The sequence below is a fragment of the Anguilla rostrata genome, chromosome 14 (genome assembly GCF_018555375.3).
Source record: "Anguilla rostrata isolate EN2019 chromosome 14, ASM1855537v3, whole genome shotgun sequence".
NCBI classification, from domain to species: domain Eukaryota; kingdom Metazoa; phylum Chordata; class Actinopteri; order Anguilliformes; family Anguillidae; genus Anguilla; species Anguilla rostrata.
In genome coordinates, this window is record NC_057946.1 from 7,194,846 (window position 1) to 7,212,363 (window position 17,518).

A 17,518-nucleotide genomic window follows, 5' to 3' on the forward strand; every position below is an offset into this window, starting at 1 on the left:
TTTTTTTTTGTCAGAACTACAAGATTGAGATTTATGTAGTATTAGAATGACAGCAATATGCTCCAGCTGAAAAAGGCACACAGTTCCAATGTTAAGCAATTTGTTAAAAATATAATTCTCTTTCAATATCCTGAATACAAGACAGGTTACTTAAAAGTGAGAGTGAGAGTCAGACTCGAAACAGATATTTTTTTTATATTCTAACAGAAAATAAGTCTGTGAGCCGAAGGTGCCACTGTACAGACCACTGTAGCCAGATTGAATGGATAAAATCTTACCTCTCAGCTTTGCCCTGGAAAGAAGAGCTATTGACGTCAATTTAATGTGGCTTGCTTCCGTGTTTATACAGAACTTTCGGTCCAAACAACTAATATGCTTTTGTAAGCATCGCCATAAATGATACACTTTCTGTATGACATTTTGTTCATCTGGGTATCGCCTGCAGTTCACTTTCCGTTCGCACAATCCAAATGACGCTCCAACAAATGCAAAATTTTTGTCAGACTTCGCTGCTTTTGAACACGCGATACAGTCCTCATCAGTTTACGAGAGCTTGAGTGGAGAATATTGGATTCGCTTAAATTTAGTTCTTCTCCAAAAAAAGTTTTCCATGTGGCACTGTGAAGACACTAGACTACGGCAGTTATTACCTTATCATGAAACCTTTGTGCTAACAGTGTAATATTTCGTTCAGTGTGGACTAACTTAAGTATGCCGTTAAAAGTTGTAAAGTTATAATTACATTTAACTAGCCATCAAGAGCATAAAAGAGCACAAAAGAACTGCAGCACTACCATATTCAAGTTCCACCGAACATTTTCAAACCGCATAACCTGTAGCACTCTAGCACTGTCTGTATAGCCTACATTTCAGCCACAGCTTCATTTCTCTGTAAGTCAACAGCAAAGCCAACATCGTGGGAGGAGACTTTTGACGTTGACAGCTGTATCCAACTGGGGAATTAATTAATGTGGGAATAATAACAGCTTCATGAGTCTATCGAAATGCTATAGGGGTAGAACAGCTCTGCTTGCTTTAACTGTTTTCATGATTTCAATGATAGTCTTGGTCGAGATATTCCTTCTCGGTTGTCTTTGACCTAATTAATCATAACATACTGTGTTGCCTAGTGGTTTAAACCCTTCCATAATTTAACTTTGCTTTATTCCATGTTTTAAAATAAAACAAAATGATAATACTAGGGCAAACAATATTTTTTATAAGCTTGTTCAAATGGTCAACTCGTTGTTTTTACACATTCACATTCAACATTTTTTTTTTCTTTTGTAATTATTGCAATCTCTTGGTGCTTGCACTGTTTCAGTAAACAATAATTGTGCTGTCCAGAAACAGATTAATTATTGCGAACAGTAGGGGCCTTTTGTAATAAAATAAAACGTGTGACCTTGTAAATGTGTTTATATGAATTATTTTCAGGTGAGATTTACAGGAAATAGCTGCTTATGTAGATAATTGCATTTAAGGCTCACTTGTCTGCAAATATGCTTATTGGAAACCTGGATGAAGAGTATTTACCTTTAATGTTTGCATGTTGGAAAGGTTTATGGCACATACGATGATACCCCTTTCTTTATTAGTGCCATCAAAGACTATTGATGTTTGCATACATTAAGAAAAATTCAATAGTTATTCAACTTTATTGATTTGTCTCTTCCACAGAAAATAAAATAATTGTTTGCTATAAAGCACTGAGAAAATTAATCAAATCAAAATTTAATTTGATGACTCATTAACTCATTCTTTTCTTTTTGAAATAACCTGATTGGTCTATGATTCAGGATCTCTGAATATGTGATTGCTGTCATCTTGTCTGGATCCCTTTTACTCTGTGGAGAACAAAATTTGTCAAATTTGTCTTGGCCCAGCCCTCTCCAGCTCCTCAGAGACTACTACACAGTGTTTTTCAAGCTCTAAGACCTGTCCTGATTTCTTAAAATTCAAAGGAACATTCTTATGGGTTTGCAGTTTAATTTCCTCCATGATCCCAACTATGCAACTCCATGTATACACAGGGCCAACAAGCTTTATGGTCTTCTCTAGATCCGGGTGGGTGTAATTATAGTGGCTTAATATTTTTTTAACATTGATTATTTTGGTGGGAATTAAATTAATTAATCAGATAAAACTGATTGCTCAGATAATATGGCACACAGAGCCAAAAGTGAATTGTATATTTTCATCATTGTGGTTTCCAAAGGAATAAATCCCGGGGTGCTGAGTGGTGCATTCAGTTAAGTAATTGTACATGGTGCTGTGGATTTGCCAGTCCCTCACAAATTTACAGCAGATGTTCCAGTGATGGCATGAGCCTTCAGTTGTGTCTACTTCAGTAAAAAAACTAATGAACCACAGATACATTGGAACTAGACAGTCTACTCAGCAAATATGCAGTGGAAACAACTTTAAATTTTCTTCCAATGCTTATATACAATGCAGCTGCCTATAACTTTGCACACATACTGTATAGTACTACATGGCTTTTTCAAAGGCTGTCTTTGTATTCTGTTCAATGGTTCAAATATCTGTTTTTTAACCTTTATGTAACCATTTTTGCAGCATTTTCTTCTACTGCTGTATGTTCAAGCGTACATTATTCTCCAGCCTCATCTGTGAAGCAGATGCCTGACACTGTGTTCACATGAAGTTTGCCTGATTAAAAGTGACAGCTGACTGAAGAAAAGTCGTTGTGGAAATATGAACAGGACACTTAATCTGCCTCAATCTGCCCTAATCTGCCACAATTTATAAAAAACTTAATAATGGATAAGATTCTGGGGTGATGGTTTGGAAGCACGAAAGATAAACGACAATAATATTTCTTGTTTTCCTCTTTTAAAGTATAAAGCATCTTTTGAGTTTAAAGAAGTACTTCATCTTCAGACAACACTTTTCCTACATTTTCATCATTGCATAGGCTGACCATATAAAAAGGCCAAAACATAACAGACATATCCCTCCTTGATATACATGGGACTTCTGTCCATACTAACCATTTCACAACACAAACATAACATGGGAAACTGTTTGACGCAAACTGAAAATGTTTAGAATGTGGTTATATCCTGCTTAATTTGGCACAGTTTATAAATATTAAATAGTACGTACCATTTACTATCTTATACTTGCTCAAAAAACATACGACTCTCAACAAAAAATACTTTTGTCTCAGTTTAAATTGAGATAGTCACAGTGAATTTTTTATTTTTTGACAGATCTAATCATTCATATCATTTTGAGTGCTAGCAACATGGGATGTGCCAGTTTCTACTGTACAGAGATATGTTTCCAGTTAAGGATACAATAAGCCTGTTTCCAGCATGTACTAATGGATTAAAGTAATAGTTTGCAATTGTAGAGCTCAATTTTTCTCAGGATATCAAAATACTTTACTGTGGACCGTGGTTAACTTCCCTCAATGGGTAGCACCAATTTGGATGTATGACAGTCACTGTGCACCAGGATGCCTACTGTACTTCTGCTGTGCACAAGGAGGGATTCAGGTTAGGAACTTGGCCAGGACACTGGGGAACCTTTGACTGTGTCATGGAATCTTTATTGACCAATGAGTCAGGACCTTAACATCTTATCAAAAAAGATGAAAGGTGGTAACCAACCCTGTTCCTGAAGATCTACCGTTTTCATTCCAGCCCTAACAAAGTACACCTCATTCAAGTCAGACCACTCCGTAAACTGAATAACAACTCCTACAGTAAATGTCCTCATTTTGGCTTTTAATAGTCTTACAGTGCTAGCGAGTGGCATATACTATGCCACAATGCAACACACTGTAGTGATACCAAATGGCCTGGGAAGTAAAAATAAACAAATTTAGCACACAGATGAAAATACATAAAATGTCCAACATGTTGTAATGGGAGCCTTGGGAAATGACAAGTGTATGAATAAAGCTAGTAATCAAGAGTTGCACCCTCTGTATTTACCAGAAGCTGAGGCTTGTGGGAAACATACAACTGAAACTTACTTTCCCACTAATACAGACGGGAACAAACAGCACATGGATATCATATAATGTAGACAGGCTGCAACTACAGCAAAAGATTGTTTTGTTGGTGAAAGCAGACATGTAGGAAGATGCAATCTTTTTGTCACATCCAATAAATCATGTTCTAGCATAATTATTATAGACCACAGTCTTGCTGCTTTTCATGTGGTCACACCCTGCTCTGTCATGCTACTCATCCTCATGATTCTTTAACTCTCTGCAGTGTTTACGTTCTGTAATGTCCCTGTGTAAGGTAGAGAATATGGTAAAGTTGGGGGTATCTGGTTTACAACAGAGAACTTGCAGGTGCACTTGACAATTTCTTTGTTGAAAGTGTAGTAATGAAGAGTGCCAAAATACTGAAGAATACCAAATTCTACCATTTATATTTAAATATTCAACACTATAAAAGTGACAAAAAAATTTAAACTAATAAATCACTGGGCTCTGATGAAAGATACAGACCAGGGACTCAGTCCAACCAATAAAAACTAGATGTTCTCCTCCAGATACCCATCTAAAAAGCAGAGCATTGCCAATAAATAAAGGCACTGCACTGATATAAGGAAAGGCAGTGGATTACCACACCTTTCTTTCAGAATCCGTCTATCTGTCAACAAAGACGTTCATAGCAATTCCTGAAAGAAATGTTGCGAACATTCAGGCCACACAGGACCTGCTGATGACGCACCATGTCGTGTGCTAACGACCGAACATTTACTGAAGTAATAAGGCTCAAGTAGGGTGCTCCCCCTGGGAATCTTTCCTGCAGTCTTCGGATTACAAGCTTAAACCACAACGCTGCAGTACTCACAACCTCGTTCTGAACCACTGAAGGAGATAAATCTCTCATTGCCCTTTCAGCAAGGAAGCTCTTCTGTATGTGGACCTGATAGGGAAGCACTGCTGTGAGTAGCTGCTGCTCAAGACTGCATTGGTGCTCTTCCCTTGCTGTTCCCATCGCCATTCTCCCAACTGTGAATATGCCGTACAGAGACCTCACTCGGTGAGCCAGCCGGAGTGCAGCACAGTTTGGGGGGGGAGGGGGGCGATTTCATAGTGTCGCCCTGGCCTGTGACAGAGGGGAAATTACTCCCAGCTGTGTGCCACAGTCTGGAACCCCAACTCCCTACTGACAAACCAAATTCTAGCAAACTGGGAGTAAAACTCCTGAAAACAAACTACCACAGCAATCACCTGCCATTAAATCTCCAGCCGGTGATTACAAACAACACATTATGAGCAGCTTATTCAGCCAGCCTGCACCATCTCAGGAGGACTGGGAACTGACACAGAGCTACACAGAGCACTCAATATAACCACAGAAACTTCATATCTGCCCATGTAGGCACCCAACATGTCCGATTTGAGCGTCCATACAAGTCACATGGCTGCACTCCAGATTTATTTCCGCATACAGACGAGGCACAAATCAGAAAAGAAGAGACTCAGATTTGTTTTTGTTTTTAAATCAGGACACTGATCAGAGCCTATGAGAGGGGCAGCCAAAACTTCAAACGTCTCAAATTCGGGCTCATATTTTCAGCCAGTCTGTTGAACCATATGAATCTTAACTAGGTGGTCGAGAATTCCAAGTAATAAATAAGAATCAAGTGATGCTAAGACCAGGTGACACTATTCCATTATATTTTTAAAGTTTCATTTTAGTGATGCCGTTCAATGCAGTGGATGGGCATGTTCACTAACCAAGGGAATGGATGTTGGGGGAAGCAAAAATTCCCACAGGCAGCCACTTGCAAATCATAGAAATTAAAATACAGAGAGAAGTCTCTTTCAGGCACTTCCATGATCTTAGTTTATTGTATGGTAAAAAGCAGTATACAGAAGAGGGATCCCTTTAATGTCAAGTCTACAGTTATAGATTTAGTATCTTTCACTCTGAAGACCATATTAACAAAACTTTCAGACATTTAAACCCCCTGTCAAAAGTGTACTATATGCCTCCAATTCAGTGTCTATTTATTTTCTCAATAAATTGCATACATAAACGCAAAAGTGAAGGTAGCTAAAATAAAGCAAGCCACAATTGCATAACATTAAAAAAAAGAATATAAAATGAGTGAAATGCAAAATAATATGAATATGACATATAGCATAGGATATGCAATTCATAACTAAAGTACAGACATTTAATCTGTTTCAAAAAGAAAAGTTCAAGAAAATAACCTGAATAATTGGTCAAAGGCTTCCTTTACAGAGTAATTTCCATAAGTAAACTTGTGATTCACGGTGGCAGAGCCAAAAGGAGTTGAGAGCTGTATTCTGGAGTACCTGACTATGTTGTGACTATGACATCTGAATGGCATGGCTTGTGATGGTAGACCAAATCATACCGAAAGGTAGTTATACCTCAACTGCACGCCAGATCCATTCCGTAAAACTGGCTACGAGTGTCAGAATACACTACAAACTATTTACAAAACACACTGGAATGTACCCAACCCCATGTTCGCTCCATTGAAAACGTGATTTGTTAAGTAGCAAGCAGCTGAGTTGGCTAGAATTTATATATTTTTTTTGCATTGATTATTTAAGTTAGAAAAATAAACAGATCATAGATTTAATCAATATTACAAACAGAAGCATAAATCTTCCTTACGTACAAGGCGTAACCACATGAAAATGTGTAATTAGTGTTTTTGCATTTTATTGTAAATACATGTTTTATGAAAACGAGTACATGTAATTTGTTTGTAAAGGATTGGGAGTAAAATATGTATGGAATTTAAATTTTAAAAGCTTTCCCCCCTCTCTCAAACACAGGATTCCAGGGCCGCCTCATTTTGTTGTGCTGTTAGGATCAGAAGGTGCATGGAAGGAAAAAAGGGGGGGTGGGGGGCAGTTGTTATTAACATTACTGACCACACAAGGGCATGATGTTGAATATTAAAGTACTTTAGCCCAGGATGCACACTCAAGAAAAAAACATCCATTTAATAAAAAAATGACAGATTTACCAGGTAGGTCCTAGCCGAAATCATCAGAATCATCTCCGAGTCGAAACCCCCAGAAAAGATCCCCCATTCCCCTCCGCCACCAAGCAGCGGCTTTTAAAAACCAGACGGAACTTTCACGTCAGAGTTCAGTTGGCTGGAATAGCAACGTGAGCGATTAAACTACACAAGGTCTCACGGAGAGTATAAAAGGGCACGGAATGGGAGGGGTGGGGGGGGCGGGGGGGTCTATCTACAAGCCAGGTTAATGTGACAGAATGACGTGTCTGCAGACCCAGAGTCAACCGTTCGTTTGCCACGCGGGGGGAGAGGACCGTGCCAAACACCACTGCCTCCGGAGTCCGAGCTCCAAGGTCCCGGGACGGCGCTTCCTCCGCCGCGGGGCTCATTTGGTGAAGGCCGCCACCACGGCCCAGAGGAGATCATGCGTGCTGCCCTTCATGCTCTCCCCCTCGGGGTCCAAGTCCAGCAGCTGCCGTACTCTTTTCATGGCCAGGTCGTACTGGTCGTCCAGCAGCGGGGCGAAGGCGTTCTCCAGCACGTCGGACGAGTGCGCCAGGAAGATGAGGGCCAGCAGGCGCCTGTCCATGCGGTGCGGGTCGTTGACCCACTTCTCCAGCACCGCCTCCTGGACCTTCTTGATGAGCCGCTGCTTGATGTTGTTGTTGGTGAGCGGGTGCGTGGTCATGTCGAAGAGCAGGAAGTTCTGTTTCTCGGTGGTCAGCACGCCCTTCTCCACCAGGTTCTTGGCCAGCCGCTCCCGCACGTTCCTCAGCTGGTAGTGCAGTTTTAAAGGGTTCCACGTCTCGCCTGTGGAGCCGGGCACATGCGATCAGCACCCAGAGCATACACAGAGTATGAGGGAAAACCTCATACAAAGTCACAGCACACAGAAATATAAACTGAATTCAGTATTTCAGACATACTGTGCATGTACTAAAGATTCACAGTGTGTGAGCAATGGGGTCATATTACCTCTAAAATTATCTAATCAATTCGGGTGATCTCCCTTCTTACCACTTCACCCCATGCACCTTAATATCATACCACAAGCAGCAAAACCCTTTATAGATTCAAAATAAAATTACTGGCTTAACCTTCAAGATGGATTAGATTTTCTTTGTTACCCATTTATATAAAAAAAACCCACATCAGGTCAGAGCATGGTCATATGCATGACAAATTCACGTTTACATTCTTAGTTTTGCTTTGACTGGGAAAGCAAGAAGAAAGCAAACATCAAAGGAAGGCAATATGAATAAACAAAACAACCTTTCAAAGTGGTTAAAACATCCTGACAGCACCGTGGTGCAAACTAACCATCTGTCGTCCTACAGCATGTCACATTCCCAGGCACATCAGACCTGAGGCCATGTCTGGATCAATGATGAACAGATAAATTATGTTCTGTGAGGCTTTACCTGCTGTGGAAATACGTGAACTGGGGACAGTAACGAAATAAAACATAGTAAACAGTAGGATGGAGAAAATGACTTGAACAATAGGAATGCCACTGTGATGCTCCAGTATAAAATGTTTTGTTTGTTTGACGGGTGAACCACGCGCGCCTGCACATGAAGGCAGAGGAAGGCAGAACTCACCGCTCAGCAGCTCGATCCAGCTCTGCACCGTTTCTGGTGGCTGGGTCTCTTTGATGTGTTTCAAAGCTTCATCCAGCAAGACGTCCCCAGTAGGAGCATCAGACTTACAAATCACCTAGCAACATCAAATATTAACCTTTAGTGAATCAAAACTGCTTGGGTTTAATAATATCCTGCCAAATCTTTGTTTTAACATATATTAAGCACTGTTATTATGACTTAAGAAATGCTCACTATGAGCCTCTCCTCAAGCAGGTAGCTGAAGAATTAGTTATACAGCTGCAATACTGTATGTACATATGTGTAGAAATGTGAAATAATGGCACTGGGCCACAGGGTCTTTAATTGTGTGTACTTATTGTAAAGAATTAGGTAGACAGAGGTAAGAATACAGTCTAATCAATTGTGACCAGTAAATATTGCAGTTCAACAAAAAGTGGGCTATTGGGTCTATAGAAATTTGTTAGCAATTTGTTGAAATTTGTTTGAGTCTATAGAAACTTTTTCTGCAGTAGCAGAACTTTTTCTGCAGTCTGAAGACAATTAGATTTTATTATGTCTTCCAAAACAAAAACATTTATAAAATAAAAATTCACTCATGTTCACGCAAATAGTTTGTTTCAGTAAACAACAGGAACAAAAATGGCAGCTGACTTTGTTTTGCAGGATACAGTAATGTTGACATCGAATGACTCCACCTTGTGGCAAAATAAAATAAAATAGCCATGCCAAGTGATATGGTAAATGGTAAATGGACTGCATTTATATAGCGCTTTTATCCAAAGCGCTTTACAATTGATGCCTCTCATTCGCCAGAGCAGTTAGAGGTTAGGGGTTAGGTGTCTTGCTCAAGGACACTTCGACATGCCCAGGGCGGGGTTTGAACCGGCAACCCTCCGACTGCCAGACAACCGGTCTTACCTCCTGAGCTATATCGCCCTATATCGCCCCGATATATAGTACAAATCGCATACTGAGTAAATTCCCATATGTACAAATAACCATTCCAAGTAAAACTTCTTTCACGTTTCGCGAAACGTGTACCATTACATTTGATTGTAAACTGCGTCTAAGAATGTTTCCGAGAACATTTGGCATTCACCATTTATTTCTATATAACTACGCTACTTTAAAATTTCCATACTTAAAAAATACCGCACCTCTAATCACAAATGTTTCGCGATATGTAATGTGTTGCAACTAAGATATTCGCCAAATATAACAGCTTTTTATTAGCATATTTAACCATCTTTTAGAATCTATTATTCATCAGAGGCCTCTGGTACATGTTCATGACCATATTACCGTTACATGTATGGTGAAACACAACTAGACTATGTAGACTTGTAGTAGCCATGAAACAAAGGCTACACTTTATAACTAGCCTATATACCACAAAGCGAGTACTTCTTGTTATTATTGTTGTTATTATTATTATTATTATTATTATTATTAATATGATTACTGAAGAGTATGATGAATAATACATTAATAATGATAATGACAGCACATCAATGATACAATACTACTAACTACTACTACTGATAATAATCATTATTGTTATTATTATTGCTGTTGTAAATATTATTATTAAATAATCATAATAATAATAATAATAATAATAATAATAATAATAAACCCTTGCCTGACTTTTCCTACTTACCCATGCTAACCCTTACAAGAATGTTCATAAGAATAGACTGGTAAGTTGGAAGATGCTACAGCTCTCCAACTTCTTCATCAGGTAACAACTAAACAACTGCTGAAGCAACCACACTTAGGTTCAGTCATAAATTTTTACATTCTAGTTAAATACTGAGAATGAATTGAAGAGAACAAATTCAAGTAGTTTCTGCTCTGAGCTGCTTCCAGGTAACCACGATAACACTCCCTCCACATACAGTAGCCCTGGGCCCCCTGGACCTAGTTAACATGAAGGTTATACATTTTCTTTTTCAGTTCCTTATACTCGTGCAGTTTTAATCGGTGAAGCAATATTTTCAGCAAGCAGGGGACTTCAAACATTTGCATTAGCGCTCTTACATAAACATTCTGAACCAAAGAATGTGAGCACTTCAAATATTTCAAGCGTTTGCCGAACTTAGAACCGCAAATAAATGGCAGAACACTGTTAAGTTTGGCATGACAACATTTCAAGACTTTCAGTAGATCGAAGCAGATTCAGTATTTTAACTAACTAAATCCATTCACTTCACATAGCAAATGTTATTGGGGAAAGTAAAAGCTATTTGTTTTCGTTTAATTCCAGTGATTTTTTAAAAATCAAGTCTCTTTCTTGTAGAGAGCTGCAAAATAATGGGAGCGCTGGACACAGAAAGGTCGACGTTATGTGGTACACAAAAACAGAAGCCAAACTCAGCCCTCACCTTCCTGGCTAGCAGGCTTTTCCTCCTCATTCCGCAAGCCTCCAGCTGCAGCCGTCCTCTTAAGGCCAGTTCGATGAGCATGCAACCGCGCAGTCCCGAGGAGATGCAGTCATTCCAGAAGGAAGTGTACCCCTGAAACACACATGACAGAGAGTTACACACGATGCTCGCCACAGCTCAACACTGATAATGTTCTGAGAATACGGAAAAAAGAGGTGGCTATAATGGAATGGCAGAGCATTTCTGCCACCCCTAGCTGTAATGCAAGGAAAACTGAAGGAGTGCAGCCTTGAGGAGCCATTGCTTAAGGTCTCAACTCCCAGCCCAACTGAGTTTCTAACACTAAAAGGTTTGGACAGGTTTCAAACAAAACCTGTCTCAAGCAAGGTTAAGAATCCCAATATTTTGAAGACACCACATAATCTGGCAGCAGGTTTACTCTGGCTTCATTTTAAGACATAATGTCATCAGGCACTGATTGAATTTTTCCCAGTAAACTGTAGTTCCCTTTTTTCACTACCCCATTTGCAGCCAAGTTCACATGTAGGCTATTCCATCCTTAACAGTGAAGCGCACACAAATCTGCCAACGCAGTGCTAACTGGAAAGAGTAACAATACGGTATGTGCAAACACGTGAAAATTCTGTCAGAGACTTCGGGAGTGTAAGAATTTGGAGATTTATCCATATTTCTTATACAAAAACATTTGCACCATATTTACTGGTCTTGTTTTAACAATGGCAAACTGCAAGTAAAAACTCTAAACAATCCAGTATGATTCCTTGAGTATGATGAAAACACACAGAAGGGAATTGACGTAAATAAAGACAGAATATGAATCTCCTTGTAAATGAATTCGAAAAAAGGGTTTGTCCACCCCCTTACAGAGGTGTCCCAAACTACACCAGCACAGGAGTGGGTGGGTGCACGCGAGGCTCTGCCGCTGGGGCAGGTTGCCATGCAACGTGGGCAATAATGAAACGACGCTCAGGCCTCCCGGAACTGGGCGGGAGGCTGCATGAGACCAGGTTAATGGGTGCTAATGCACCCTGGAGGCATCTACTGCCAATACGTCTAAATAAAACATGCAAACAACTCCCTCTCATTTGAGAAATTGCACAAAGACAGCATTTATGAAGGCAAACGGATAAAGATTCTGGATTCGGAGAAACTGTACCAACAAACTCTGCTCACAAGAAGCACCCATGGATCAAGTTACTTTCCACATATTTACAGACATTTTTTTTTTTAATCACTGGTGAAATTCCATTTATTCCAGAATATGGACAGTAAATTTGATTTGTATTCAAAAAAGAGAAATCCTCTGAAGACCATAGATGTGTTTTCAGGGATCACGGTGCATCAAATTTTGGTAACATTTTCGACAAACTGGCCTTCATAAAAGCTGCAGAGCTTCATCCCAAGTACAACACAGACACTGAGTATGTAAATAAAGTCAAATGGGCATATGGTGTGCAGTTTGGTATGCCATGGTAATATCACTTGATGCATTAGTGGTTATGCAATGTCTTATGAATAGCTGTGGTTCTTGACACAAGCATTTATGAATAACTATGTAGTGCCAATGAAGAGGTTTCATTGCTTTCAGAAGTAACATATAAAGAAAATGCTACTGATAATGCTCCACACTCAATGATCTTCAGTGTAGATCAGCTGAAGTGGGCAGACTGAAAGGTAAGAGGTAATCCGATGACTTTAACACCAGCGCACGTTTCGGCAGAGAATGATTCACCGGAACACAACCTACATTTCCCAGCAGTTGTGTTTCAAATGTTAATTTTATTTCCCCCTCACCTTTAGATAAATCAATAAGGGACATTGGGTACTTACAGTGTAACGACGCACCTAAGAAAAGGAAACAAATGTTTGGAGCAGCCTACAAGACCAGAAGGCATTTGTCCACCTGAAGATTCCATGGCAGAATAAGTGCCTACAGATAAAGCATGACCTCTACAAAACAAAGTCTTAAAAGTACAACACAAGCCACATTCAACATTGAGAGCGCCGAAGACTCACACTGCCAGAATACTTCCTGCAGTGGTGCTGCGCTGACAATTCCAAGAGTCCTGCCACAAAGTCCCAGAGATCAATCCCCCATAGGGCCAGCTTTGCCTGCCGTTACAATTCCACTACTCCAATTCTGCAGGACCAAATCGAATACAACAGCTTACCTGACACTCCAATGGAGCACTGTGCAGCAACCATTATTTCAAATCTATTTGTGCGCAGTCTACATCTTGAAAGATTAAACCAAAGTATATTGATGCATAATCACACAATCACATATAAAGAGGAACTGGATGACGTCTTTTTTTATTTTCCCCTTTTGTTGGCAAGATACTTATAAAACTATTTAACCATGAAAAAAATATGCAATCAGTGCAACTGTGTGGCTTTGATGCTAAACGAACAAGGAAGCAGTCGCAGTTTTGCACCATTTTCACTTCACATAGGCTACATGAAATGAGTTAAAGCTGGTATTAGCTTCAAAGTACAGCAGTGTGGAGCATCCTTAAACTGAGCTGCATGGGCCAAACACTCACTTTTATGAAGGGCTGCCAGACAGCAGGGTCACTGGCATCTGGGCAAAAGTGATGTCGGCCTATCAAGTAAATCATGACTGACTTGTCCTATATTACTCACTCATACAGCCTTGACGCACTCTGGCCCTCCCCTCAATGTCAGCGCATGTCTAATGACCAGGACAAATTAAGTGTGCATGGAAAACACATTTATTTACTTCACGACACCCATTACTACATTTGCTATGGAGAGCCAGAACCAACATGGAAATGAACAAAAATCAACAATGAAATTTAAAAGACGTGAACATAGAAAAATGCATTTATGAAACTTTACCATGACTGAATGGCACAATTCTATGACTAGAATTGCCCCATTACTACATGTCTCACATTCCATGTCATGGTCCAATGGATTCACTGCCTGCTAGGCTCAATTAACCTCCATTGTCACATGTTTCTTTTTTATTATTATTATTATTATTATTATTATTATTACAACCCTTCAGTCGATATGGTAAAGACATGGTAAACGTGCTTAATGGCCCTAATGTCTATAATAGCACAGAATAAATAGTTTTTTTACTTCCCTTCCCATACTTCTTCATATCAATCTGTTCCCAAACCAATGCACAAGCATACATTGCACATCTTCAGTTATTAACAATATACTTTTCCCAAAGATCATGAAAAAAGCTCAAGAAAACCTGTCGTGAACCAGCCCTTACAGAAGCGCTCAGCAAGCTGCTTGTGGTATGGCCTTTGGCACTCAGTTTGGTACTGGGAAATGGGGCAACCATACACTGCAACACTTTTTGGCAATTTTTATTTTAAATGTCTGTCTGTTTACTTTTTTCTCACCCCACCTGGGAAGTTTTTCTTCTGGACTTGATGAAGCTACAAACAGGTACCTTATTACTGACACTGTAGTAGCCTTTTGGAAAGGTAGTTTTATCCAAGCTATCATACCTAACATCACTGCCTTCAAGAGGAATGCATTAAAGCACACATACTCCTTTTTAAACTTAACACACCTGAACAGCCCGTGTGAAATTTAGCCTACATAGCAAAGTCTGTGAGAGTCAGGCAACAAAGAGTCCAATTTTTGTGGGGATGGCATGGAAACAGATAAATCACTTTCAGATGTTTCGAAATCCTGGCTGAGTCCTAAATCTTAAAATTGTGAAGGGATCCCTCCAGGTTACTACTGAACCCAAATGTTGCAAACAGATGTAACCTTGTTTCCCAAGGAAATCTGCCTGCCTAGATCCTGGTTTAATACATGAATTAACAAATAACAGCTAGAAGTACAGTGCCACTACTTTCTGTAGTGGACTACCTCCATTAGGCGCTACTGGACGGCTGACACAATCAGATAAACACACAGAAGCACGCTTGGCTTGTCAGGATACTGGGGCAGTCTATTAGGCTATCCTACAAGGAGTTGCCCAACACAGCTCAGGTCATTTGACGACACAGACTGTGGCTTTCTGTCGAAACACCACCGTTGCACCCAAGGCGCAGCTGAACTCGTACAGAAGGTCAGAGGAAATGTACCTTGCTCAAGCGAAACGGCAGTGAGGCCCATACATGGATGTGCATTGATATTTATACAGCAACTGGAGGAAGAATGTAGACAACTTAACACTGGCCATAGCCTAATTGCAGTGAATGTTACTGAGGCTCATGACATAAGTGTTTAACTGGTAGGTGTGCACCTTCCATCAAGTGTTTTCCAACTTAAGAAACACCAAGTCTAAAAGTAGAGTAGAGCTATGGAAAGCCACATGATGCATATTAAATGGCTTGTACATAGGCTATCTACCATGCACAAGTATTGACAAAACTTACAGATAAGGAAATGCAGACACGAAATATTCCCAAGGATACAAGTTCTTCAAAATATATATGACGACGACAATACTGAAACTATTTCACCTAATTTTAACCTTTTCATTGATTTAAATACACTTTAAGCAGCTACCTAGTAAGGTACCTCTGCTCTTGCCTTCCTAAAAAAAATAATTTGTGATATGCAGTTAGTACATCTGCATAAGAAAAAAAAAGGTTGAGAGGGCAACAAGCTAGTAGTAGCTAACTTGTACTATTATGCGTACTAGTATTTAATGTTCATTATGATAAGTTATTAGTAAATATTATTTTATTAAACTAACTAGCTATCAATACATAACGGCAGCTCCCTGTTGTCTGACAGTGGATAAGTTCCCTTTACTTTAGCTAGCTAGGCTAGGTTTACTGGCAGGCGTTAGTGAAAGCTAATTAGCTAACTTAGCCAGCTAGCTACAAGAACTGTAAACAAACGTGATGCTTTTCGTCCAAGACGGAAACTATGGTAGCCAAGTCCCCCAGTTTCCTAGATCGCTAGCAACCCAGCTGCCTGTACTAAATCTAAGTGATTTAAAACGTTAAAAGTGCTTGCGCTCCTTGTTTACGCGAAGACGCACACCAAACAGTAAGACGGTCGTCTAGATCAGATGTTAGCCTACAGTCTTCGACGGTCATCGAATGCTAGCTGATGTTGGCTAACTTACCGTTAGCTTGCTTATTCAATCGCTAACAACATTTACCAGGTAGCTACCCATCTAGATAGCGAGCGAGCTAGTAACGTTAGCCAGCTAAACGGGTTAACCGTTTAGCCTCTAATTGACGTTCACTATGTAAGAAAACTTTAAAAGCCAGTTGGATGTGAAAATTTCGACCGGCAACTATTAGCTAAAAACAAAGGCAAATTTGTTATTTCGCAAAAGAGCTAAGCCAGTATGCATAAAAATATAAAGGAATGCAAAACCTCTCGGTCCTTCAGCCCTAGAAGCAGGACTTCCTCCATGAGCGTGAGCCGAGTTTCTTTGGAATCTCCCTTGTCATCATCCTCCTGTTCATCCCCACGACGTGATTCGTAGTCTTCATCCCCAGATTCCCTCTCTTTGTCGGCAGCGGCATTGCGAGAGGCCTCGGTCCGCCTCTGCACCAGGCCTGAGCTCCTCTGGGTCAGGGAAGTCATAATCTGCAGACAAGTCGTAACAACGACGAAGCGAGCGTACCCTGAGCTGTCCCTGCCTCAGTTAAACAGTCTTTATAGTTTCCGACACATAAATAGTGTTCGAGAGATTGTTGTGATCCAAAATTCGCTCTTCAAGATTATGAGGGGCAGCTTGTACCCCTTGCTCTGCATCGACTTTCTCAACCAATATGGCGAAGAACGATGACGAAAGCAGTGGATGTGGCACCTCAGCTACATTCAGGTAGAGAAATTTTAACTACGCTAGCCATGTAATGTTAGCTAAGTTGGTGACAGCTGACTCGGCTGTGGTAAGATGTATCGGAGTCGTCACAGTGGAAAAAGTATTTGTTTATAAGAAATATTACGGGGAATCAAGTCATTATTCATGAACAAGAAGGGGGAAATATATAGCTGAAGTTAACATGACCATGTTTATTCCCAAGTGGCTGCTCTTAGTTGATCCGTAAGTTATTCGCGATAACCTAGTTGATTTTTGCATGATACAGTGACAAAATGTTTTCAAACCTGCTGAAAGTAGAATATTTGCACTTTCAGAGGCTTAGAGTTGTGTTTGAAAATAAGGACAAGGCTATATAGCTATTGTTTTTGGATCAAGTCGTAAAACTTCAGCAGGCACCAACCCTTGGGCAGCAGTGTCAAACTCAAGTGCTGGAGTTTGACACTGCTTATGAATGAAATGGCATTTGCAGGTTGCCTTTCATTCATAAGCCTATTAATCTTTGAGAACAGGGTGTGTGGATTATTTAGCCAATCAATGATTTACATGAATCACTGATGTTGAAATATACCACAAACCAGCAGACACTGGTGCTCTAGAGGGGGCTAAAGGGCCATTGTCACAACACAGATCCATTAATACTTTAACTTAATTAAAAAAAAGAAAAAAAAAGAAGGTGTTCTGTAGTATGGTCTATTGCCAGGGGTTTCAACCTTGAAGGTACTGTA

General features: G+C 40.0%; 2 protein-coding genes and 1 long non-coding RNA gene across 5 annotated transcripts in view; all 3 read right to left on the bottom strand.

Annotated features, from left to right (window-relative positions):
- The window catches only part of LOC135240176 (PDZ domain-containing protein 2-like), a 55,317-nt gene extending 54,426 nt beyond the window's left edge, over positions 1-891 (bottom strand). For 2 of the 3 annotated variants that reach the window (XM_064309537.1, XM_064309536.1), the window contains exon 1: positions 279-890. The gene's annotated coding sequence lies outside the window, so the exon portion shown is untranslated. Of the gene's footprint in view, positions 1-278 lie in introns of all 3 variants that reach the window. The other variant, XM_064309538.1, reaches the window with a different exon arrangement.
- Positions 892-5,816: 4,925 nt separating this feature from the next.
- Positions 5,817-16,789, bottom strand: LOC135238931 (Golgi phosphoprotein 3). The gene is made up of 4 exons (XM_064307120.1): positions 16,340-16,789; positions 10,988-11,119; positions 8,601-8,715; positions 5,817-7,809 (listed from the first exon to the last, which is right to left on the bottom strand). The coding sequence occupies exons 1-4, from the start codon at positions 16,550-16,552 to the stop codon at positions 7,385-7,387; spliced, it is 885 nt and encodes a 294-aa protein (XP_064163190.1). The 5' UTR covers positions 16,553-16,789; the 3' UTR covers positions 5,817-7,384.
- Positions 12,227-16,333, bottom strand: LOC135238932 (uncharacterized). The gene is made up of 2 exons (XR_010325231.1): positions 15,088-16,333; positions 12,227-13,148 (listed from the first exon to the last, which is right to left on the bottom strand). It is a non-coding gene; the product is annotated as an uncharacterized LOC135238932 (long non-coding RNA).
- Positions 16,790-17,518: the final 729 nt, after the last annotated feature.

Excerpts from the sequence above, each read along its gene's own strand:
- LOC135238931 (XM_064307120.1), bottom strand. The coding sequence starts at position 16,552 with ATGACTTCCCTGACCCAGAGGAGCTCAGGCCTGGTGCAGAGGCGGACC. Across the intron at positions 11,120-16,339 it reads TAGGGCTGAAGGACCGAGAG|GGGTACACTTCCTTCTGGAA; the intron begins GTTTTGCATTCC and ends TGTGTGTTTCAG. Across the intron at positions 8,716-10,987 it reads AAAGCCTGCTAGCCAGGAAG|GTGATTTGTAAGTCTGATGC; the intron begins GTGAGGGCTGAG and ends TGATGTTGCTAG.